General features: G+C 38.6%; 1 protein-coding gene across 1 annotated transcript; it reads left to right on the top strand.

The window, feature by feature from the left end:
* The first annotated feature begins 4,970 nt into the window (after positions 1-4,970).
* On the top strand, positions 4,971-7,045 carry LOC104848772 (MAM domain-containing protein 2-like). Its single transcript, XM_010604927.2, has 3 exons — positions 4,971-5,065; positions 5,146-5,239; positions 6,870-7,045. The coding sequence occupies exons 1-3, from the start codon at positions 4,985-4,987 to the stop codon at positions 7,028-7,030; spliced, it is 336 nt and encodes a 111-aa protein (XP_010603229.1). The 5' UTR covers positions 4,971-4,984; the 3' UTR covers positions 7,031-7,045.
* The last annotated feature ends 2,736 nt before the right edge of the window (positions 7,046-9,781 follow it).

Raw genomic sequence — 9,781 nt, forward strand, 5'->3', positions numbered from 1 at the left:
ATATTTTGAAAGGGAGAAAGATGAAAGCACAAAGCTGATTTTATCGCCTTTGACAATTACAATTTTCAGAAGCAGGAAACTGGAACACCAAAGCCTTGGTAATCTAGGGTTTGATCATTCACTTTGAGTTTTAGGACACCTGCCTTGCCTTTCTGCTCCTTTACCTTTCGTTTCCAGGGCTTGAGGATACTTCATTGCTTGTTAGAAAAAAGATCTGGTAGAAGGAGAAAAGAAGAGAGGAAGAGAGTCCATTTTTAAAAAGCAAAAAACTGTCATTCTGAGGAGGGAGAATAAATGTGTTGAAATCAAGGGAGAATCTAAAAATGAGGCAACAAAATAAAGGAAGGCACAAAAAAAGAGTAGAAGGAAAAGAATGGAAGCTAAGCTTTTTTGTAAATAAGGAGGGGAAAAGGGGTTGAAGGGAGGGGAGGAGAATTGGGGGGAAGGCTGGGGATGTAGCTCAGTGGTTCCACCGCCTGCCTCACAAGGTCAAGGACCCATGTTTGATTCCCAATACCCCCAAAAATGGAGGAAGATCTATCATGTACAGGAACAAATTCCTTATGATGAATGTGACCATTATGTATATGTAAAATGTATCCATAAAATTTTTTTTAATAAAAGTAGAAAAGGTAACAGATCCAAAAGTACCCAGCACAGAGTTTGCCTATCATAGGAACTTGGAAGGGGAGTTTTATAATCTACACAACTCTTGACGTTCCTCTTCATCAGTAGTTCTCAGCCAGGAGATTTCACTCCCCAAGGAATATTTGACCCCGATTGCTGGAGACTTTCACATCTCCAGAGACTGTCCTGACTCGGGGGTGACACTGGCATCTGGAGTACATAACTGTGAAAAATCTTGAAAGCACGTGGGAGCTTGCTTCCGTGAAGATGGACATTAAAACTGAGGCCACAGCATGGATTTACAGGGAAAGGCTTTGAGAAGGAGAGGAAAATGGGGAAGGGATTTGAGCTTAAGAAGAAATGCTGGAGGTGGCGCAGCTGAGACCGTAAATCACGCTAGCCCATTAACAAGGGAAAGGGATAAACTCTTATGGAGTTGTTCTGGTGGGCTAGGGTCTGGTGTTTTTTCACTAGGTCATGAGTATGAAATGTGTTGAAACTTTTTTTCCTTGTATTTTAGGGGATTGCTCTTTACGTAGTGTGTGGACCAGCAACTATCTCAGGGTCCCCAGTGCTGTCACAGGGCACCTGGCCCTTGCAGTATGAGTAGGAATTTGGGGGAGAATGTGCTGTATACACTGTTGGCAGTGGACAGAGAAGAAAAGCCGTGCTGTCCCTGTTCATGGATAACCGGTCATAGAATTCCCAAGAATTCCTCCATGCCTTTCTTCATGAGAGCCCCTATCTTATTTAAGTCTGATTCTGCTGTCACCAGATGGGGTCAGTAGCAGGAGAGACAGCATGATGGGAAAAGAAAGAGCTAGATTGGCACCAAGCTGGCACGTTGGAAGGTGGAGGGCTTTCGCCCAAAGTCCATCTTGCCAGGGGCCACAGGCGCAAAAGCTTACTACACCAGGCTTTAAGGGAGTCTCATTTCCGCCACAGGCAGATGGCGCCATACTGGCCATTAATTCTTGCAGTAATCATTTCTCTTTTTGTGTGATGCAAATGTCCACAGGTCCCCAAGCATTCCTGTGAGCCTAAAGGACAATTACTGAGAAGATGGTGTTCTCTGATGTTTTCCTGTACTCTTCTTTTCGGGCAAGGCAGGTTAATGGAGGAGTGAGGGATAGCGGAGTAAAGCAGAGCCGGTGAAGGCCAGACACACTTGTTCGTTCTAGGAGCAAGTGAACCACTCATTGGCTTCAGGCAGAGCCCCCTGACGCTGCTACACATTCTGCAATACGCAGGGCATCCCACAGCAAAGAATCATCTACAGTGCCAAGACTTCTGGCCTGCCGTGGATAAAAGAGTGTGTACAGTGTCTTATTGGTACAATAAAAAGTAGGATGAGCTGCAGATTTAGCACAGTGACGTCACCGCCTGCCTCGCAAATGCAAAGTCCTGAATTTGATCCCTGGCACCATAAAAAAAAAATTAATAAAGAATAGGGTAGTGGGCCGGGGATTTAGCTCAGTGGTTCTGGCGCCTGCCTCGCGAGCACAAGGACCTGAGTTCGATCACCAGTACCAAAAACAAAAACAAAAAAAAAAAAGAGTAAGGTAGTATGTGTTGACCCTTACTTGACTGTTATTTTTTAAAAATTCTTAAGTATTACTAGTACTGCACCTCAGAACCGAACACTTCAGTGCACTAAAACAGATGGATTTCCACATATTTAATTTTACCCTAACTTTTAAGAGATTTGCGTAAAACTAGGGACACCAGTTTACCTGTTCCATCATCTTGTCTTCCTCCTAAAGAGATATTAATATGAATTCAAGCTATGTTCCCCTCTTTTTTTAGAGAGAGAGAGAGAGAGAGAGAGAGGGTCTTGCCGTGTAGTTCAGGCTGACCTTGAACTCACTGTGTAGCCCAGGCTGTTTATGAACTCACAGTGACCCTCCTACTTCAGGCTCCCGATGCTGGGATTACAGGTGTGCATCACCACACCTGGCTGTTTTCACTCATTACATATTTTACTTGCTTTAAAATACTGCCTAACATGACATAACATTGCTTTTAATTTTATTTTATTGTGATCCATAGTGAGTGCTGAGCTACAGCTCCAACTCTTTATTCCTTCATTTTATTTTGAGACTGAGTCTCTCTAAATTGCCCAGGTTGGCTTCAAATTTGCAATCTTCTTCCCTCAGCATCCAGAACAGCTGCTGGGATCACGGGTGTGTGCTACCCTACCTGAACAACGTAAACACTGATCTTAAAAACAAATCTGTCAATAAAGAAGAGGGTGGCCCCTTTAAGAATTTAGACAATGGCTGATTCCCTCTTTGTCACCTTCTGTGGGGGAGACACTGAATGACGACTGCAGACTGAACCTAGAGCCTTCACGTTCTATCCTCCGTTCTTTCATGTATTCATTTATTTTTATTTGAAATAGGTTCTAAGTTGTCCATGGTGGGTTTGAACTTGCAGTCCTCTTGCCTCAGCCTCCTAGAGTCCTGGGTTTATAGGCACCCACCATCAGGCCCAGCTATTACTCTGCATCTTAATTATAGATATTCTGACTCATTTTGCTTTTCTTCAAATACAAATGGGAGAAGTACTGAATGTTTAGAAAATAGGGGGAACCGTCAAATACTCATCATTTTATGAACTGAACAAACATACATTTGGGAAATTTTCCAGGCTTTTAAAAAAATGTATTTCTAGATGAGTTAAGTCATGAGTGTTTCTTATTTTAATCAGCTTTTTCCCCCCACTTAATATAATAAGATGAATCTGTTTCTCTACTACTGAATAATAGTCACAACTGTTAGATCTAATAATGGCCTCTTTTCTTAGATTGTTGTGTCATACTTTATTTTCTGTACTTTTGAAATTTTTGGTTGTTTCATGTGTTTGCTTGCTTGCACACTTGTTTGGTTTTATAGCCACTATAAAATAATGCTATAGAAAAATATGAAACTGTATTAGTATTTCTCCTTTGTAGACTACATCACCACACTAAATATTTGAGTTTTATGCAGAAAAAGATTTAATAGTGAATCATTTCACTATCTCATATTCATTTTGGAAAAAATACTTTTTACTATACTTTTGAAAAATAGACCTTAAAGCTGACACAAAGGACAGCTTTAAAGGACAATACTTTTCTTTCTATAGCACAATTAATTTGGTAAGTTATGAGAAAAATTAATATTCTTTTCTATATAACAATAAAAATTGCTGGTAAAATGTGAAAGCATTTGGAGCTAATTACACAGACCTTTGCTTTCCAAGTGGGGAATAAGTTCCCAGGCATAAATCCTGCAAATTAAATATTTTATATATTCAGTTCATCTGGAATCTCTAAAGATGAAAAAGTAACAGGAGGGAAAAAAAAACCTATAGCAATACATTGTTATATCCTCAAACTTCCCCATTAATGTAAAGCAACATATATACAGTGCAAGTAAACCTTCATGTATTGTACAATTAATAATTATTCTCAGGATCTTGCCTTAAGACATTGTATATTTTACATACTGGTGAGCTGTCATATCACTTAAAAGTTTATTTTAAAAAAATGCTGTAGTCTAATGAATCAGATCATCAAAGAGCAAAAGGATTCTACTGATAACAAATTAAACCCAGAATATTTTGCATATTGGAACCTAAAAACTCAAACGTCCCCATTATTAATAAGTTGGGTTTTTGCTTTTATCATCTCTTGTCTGCCTTTGAATTGAGATTTGTAGTTGAAGGACTATATGAGCTTGTGCTAATTAAATGTTATGTTATACACATGAAGCAGTTTTATAAACCCCAAGGATAATGAAAATCTAATATGAATATTTTTAAAAGTGCGTTTTGAGTATACTAGATATGAAAAGTAGCCTTTTAAATTGGCCTAATGGGAAGAAATCCAAGGTTTGGCTGTCTTGCACTGAATTTAATACTTATAGTGCAGATTTGTTGTTCCTTCACATACAACAATAAAAATGTTTGGACTGATAAAGTAACTGCAGTTAGGGCTTTTATTGGCAGTACCAACCAGGAACATAGATCTTTGTCTTAGAAATAAACATAAGTCTCCAGATGGCAAATTACTGGGACTTGGTTCACAATGTAAATAAAGCACATTGCCAGAAAGACATTTAAAATAGTGTTTGCACTGGGAAGGTTCAAAAAATGATTGGAAAACTTTCAATTTGTTATGCACTTTGTGGATTATCTAGGAAAAATATTAAAAACCTGATGGGTTTTTCTGCGTCTCTAGTTAACCTCTGTGTTACTTGTCAATTCTTTAAAGAATGTCTCCAGTTTGGGTGTTATCATTGTGAGGTCTACACAATACATCACTATGAGGTTGACTCTGCTTAAAATGATATACATGATCTAGGGTCCTATACCAATGGTAGCCGTTCTTCATGCCACTGTGTCTGTACCATTATTCATAGGGGCCATGGAGAGGCGTTTTTACCTGTTTATTCAGGTAAATCATGCTAAGAAAACTGCAGGCTGTAAGCATTTCCCATTTTCAGCTAACAAAATTAATAACTTTATCAATTGCAGGTAGTCTTCATGAGCCTATGTAAAAGTTTTTGGGACTGTGGACTTGTAGCCCTAGATGATATTACAGTACAATCAGGAAGCTGCTGGTCTCCAGGTAAGAAGGCAGTTATTTCACCTGCTTGTCTCCCTGGCACGTATGTGACCTTTCTAGTTTCTCTAAGAGCTTGGTGTACTTTATTTATGCCATGCTTTTCTTTTCTTGCTAGAAGCACCTCAATATACAGAACTTTGTAGTCTGCTTCAAAACTTAGAAATAATGGTTCATGGGTACTGTGCATCTTTGCACATGTGATTTCAGCCCCTTTTTGTAAGGGAGATGGTAACACCTTCCTGAATATTGGGGATAATATATATATGTTCCCTGGTATAGGACCTAGCACAAAATGGTGCATTCAAAAAAATCTTCTATCTTAATCATCATGGTTAATATTGTTGTCATTTGCATCTCACAAAATGCATGTTTTACCTGGGTGTGGTGGCACACTTCTCTAATCCCAGCAATTGGGAAGCTGAGGCAGGAAGATTGCTGTGAGTTCAAGGCCAGCCTAGGCTACATAGCAAGACTCTGTGTCAAACAAACAAACAAACAAACAAAACAAGCATATTTTCAAGTCATATTAATGAAATTCTTAAAAAACATAAACATTCAAATATATTTAATGTTAATAAAATATATACTTTTAAAATGAATTAAATGACAATGAAACAGTAAACGAAGCACCAATGATAGTGACAAAATAAAGTCATGGTAGCCAGCTATGGATACAGTGTCCTATGACAAAATGTTCCATACCTCAATGTAGATCACTGAGCTTAATCTACTAATTATATTGCATCCTAAATCATGGAATAACTATTTCTTTTCTTTAAAAATAGAGAACTGTGTAGTACAGGACAGTAATAGCCATATTTATTTAATCAAAAGACAATTTGGAGTCCCCAGTAAGTTGTGGGGCGTGCTCTTCTAGGGTTGGTAATTCTTAAAATTTACCCTTTAGTACAAATAATTATGCAAGTTATTAAAGATAGATTCAAAGACAAATATTTCTCCTTGAAAATGGTAAATAATACCCTAGCAAAATAATAATTCCTAATATTTGTCTTGCCAATAATTATTAAGAACTTTGTGTTTAAATACTTTATACAGAGCATGTCATTTAACCCTCACAAACTGCATGAATGTTCCCGCATTGTTCATAAGAATGCTGAGAGTCAGAGAAATTAAACCCCTTGCTGTACATAGCTAAGTCTCCAGAACTCTGTTTGGTTCTTTCATATGTCTTCTTCCCTTCCAAAGCAGGTGTAGAATTGCTATGAGGATGTCCTTCACTCATCCCAGACTTCTAAAGACAGCTCCTGCATTATGTAATTAGATTATTTTTCATATTTTCATAAAGGCAGTACACCTCCAGTTTTCAGAGTTTTGCGAGCTCATTCTCCCAAATACCTTTACCACATGGGAAGTGTCTTTCTCACAGTATCCCAATATTAAATGTAGCATTTTGACTGTTCTCTACGCCTGTGGCAGGAGCCATGGCGGGCCACAGATTGTAGCTGGAGGTCCAACCATGGTATATGGGCTGCCCTCAGGGTGGGCGACCGCCTCTCCACTGTGACATGTGACCAGACAACATTCAGACATATGGTGCAAACTCCCAGGGAGCGTGGCATGCACATTCACTGAAAGTGTCTCAGGGATTACAACACCTGCTGTTTCCTTGCAGAGAGCCTCCCACCTCCACCTGGACAATGCACTTTTGATCAAGATGAATGTGCCTTTACTCAGGAGAAGAGAAACCGGAGCAGCTGGCACAGGAAGCGAGGAGAAACTCCCACTTCCTACACAGGACCAAAGGGAGATCACACTACTGGGGTAGGTGAGTGAGTTATGCCACACAGTGCCATTTCTTAAGGAAACCTCCCAGAGTAGCATCCTAGGTTGTTTGTTGCATTTTGAAATGTGTAAATTTGGGCTGGGAATTTAGCTCAGTGGTTCTGCTGCCTGTCTTGCAAGTGCAAGGTCCTGAGTTTGATCCCCAGTACCAAAAAAAAAAAAAAAAAAAGAAACTAAGTGTGTAAATTTATGTCTGTGTATAGAATGCACTACGCATGTTATTCTACTCAACATAGGCTAAATGACTAGGTGAACTGAAAAGCGTCCTTTCTGTTTTTAGCAATATATATATATATATATATTTCAGAACTCAAAAAGACTCACAAAATTGGTGTGCAAACCCTAGAAATAGGGTTAAAAACAAAGCAGAAAAGGACAAAAAGTAGAACATAATGATCATCTAAATTGGATTCAGGGACGAGGCCTTATATACATAATGTACTGGCAAACAGGAGAAGAGGCATATGAGACTCCAAGCTTTCTAGAGCTAAATCAAAGATGGAAAATTCATCTGTGAAACATGGCTCATGGTATTCTTAAGGTAAAAACAGAGGAAGCAGTGTGTCTGCCATGTAGGCAATCAGAGACTGCATGCTATAAAAAATGTAGAAGCTGCAATAGAGCAGACTAAAAGTTGATCATAGGGTCATCATCATATATCAGCAAGTATAAACAATTTCAATGATAAACATGCTATAATGGAGTGGATCTTTTTCACTGCCCCCTTCATTCATTTGGTTTATCAGTTGGATCAAAGCACAATATTTAATCCAGTATTTAGTATGCCCTTGGTACTAAACTCATAGAGATATTTTTTGAAGGATCCTCATAGAAGAATCATTATGATAGTAAATATGAAGATAAGTTACATTGTGCTGTATCTTATGGTCTACCTATAGATAAGACTATGGTGTGTATATAACCTGTACGTGGAACAGGCTAAACTTTAACAAGAAACCTGCAGCAGCTGTACTCTAATGGACTTTCCACACTAAATCTAATGGAAAGAGATAACTCTAACAAAAATAGCAAAGTTGAGTTTTACTGACTCTTGTTTGGCAACATCTTAAGGGCAGGCTAGTATAAAATTCACTTTTAAATTCCAACAGGACTTAGTATTGTGCCTTATACATGAGAGGCACTCAAAAATGCCTATGAAATGAGCAGATCAGTCAGTCTTGTATCTATCCATAAGCATCCCCTGACACATAAGAATAACCACTTATTTAGCAAGACCACTAGGAAAAGGAATTGTGGCAAGGTATCTTTTTTTATTTCAAGAGAATAAATCAGTGATAGCTGAAGTTTTAGCTTTGAGTTTTAGCTAAAGTCCTTTGTAATCAAGACACTGTGTGGATGGACATTTTTCCTGGGAGAAAGTTGGTAGTTTATCCTTCCTTTCTCAAGGATTCCAAGAAGGATAGCAAAAAGAAGTGAAAAGCTGTACCCTCAAAGACAGCCACGTTTGGTAGATTACTGCAGAAGACTACTTTAGGTAACAAAGCCCATGGAATACTTGACAGAAAGGAAGACAGAGGAAAACTAGTAAATAATAGAGGGAAGAAATCCCCGAAAAGGGCACAGAGGGACACCAGGCCAGAGTTAAAACAGACCCAGGGACCTTGGAGTACGGATGACCCAAATTCCCGCCCCCACGGAATATGAGACCTTAAGAAAGTTCCTTCAGTTCTCCAGGTCTGTTTTGTCATCTAGAAAATAAGAATAAATACAGCTACTTACCTATTTATTAACATCAGAGAGTGGTCCCGAGTTCAAGGTATAGGCAGGGTTGGTTTCTCCTGGTTTCTCTCTTAGGATCGCAGATCATTGTCTTCTTGCTATGTCTGTACCTGGTCTTTCCTCTGGACCAGCACATCCAGATATCCCATCTTGTGACCCCAGTCATATTGAATTAGAGCCACCTAACAACCCCATGTTAACTTAATTACCTTGTTAAAGGCCCTACCTCTAAATACAGAAATATTTTGAGTACTGGGCCTAAGACCTCAGAATAATGTATCCTGGAGAGTCACAGTTCAACCCATGACAGACTTCCTTCCAGGAATGGGGTGAACCCTGAATAATGAGGGAACTTAACTTTTAACTTAAATAGTTTCAATCTAGCCCCTAGCCTGACCCTTATGTCTTTATACTAAAATAACTTATTGTCCGGTGTGGGGAGGTAGCTGTATGGTAGAAGGCTTGCCTAGTATGCACATAGGTCTTGGATTTGATTCCCAGCACCAAAAGAGTGAAGTAAAATATAGTAACTTTACTGTCTGAACTTGTTGGATCTATACACCATGTTCTACCTCTTCACCAAATATTCAAAATATATGAAAATCTAACAAATATATTCAGTTGATACAAAATTACTCATAATTCTCCTCCTTTATTTACATTATTCCTGGGTTATGGGTACATGTGTTAAATAACATGGTCTGTGTTTAAAGAAAATGATGTGGTTGTATTTGCTTTTTCTCTTTGAAAACTCAAAGAATGTTTCAGTTGACTAGAGTGAAACTTTATAGCAAAAGCTGAATGTAAAAACTTCTTAGCATATTCAGTATTTCTTCCGAGTGAATACTTGATGCATTAAATGAAATTCTCTGGTGCACAACATAGAGAACGCTGACTTGTTTAGAAGTAAATTGCTTCTACAGTCTGTCTGCTTCTTCGTTCTTTATTTCACCTGTTTCAATACAAATTTCCAAGAGGTTCTCAAGGTACCTTCTAGCCTTC

Source organism: Fukomys damarensis, unplaced genomic scaffold, assembly GCF_012274545.1.
Source record: "Fukomys damarensis isolate Sample0158 unplaced genomic scaffold, DMR_v1.0_HiC HiC_scaffold_31, whole genome shotgun sequence".
In the NCBI taxonomy this organism is placed as follows: Eukaryota; Metazoa; Chordata; class Mammalia; order Rodentia; family Bathyergidae; genus Fukomys; species Fukomys damarensis.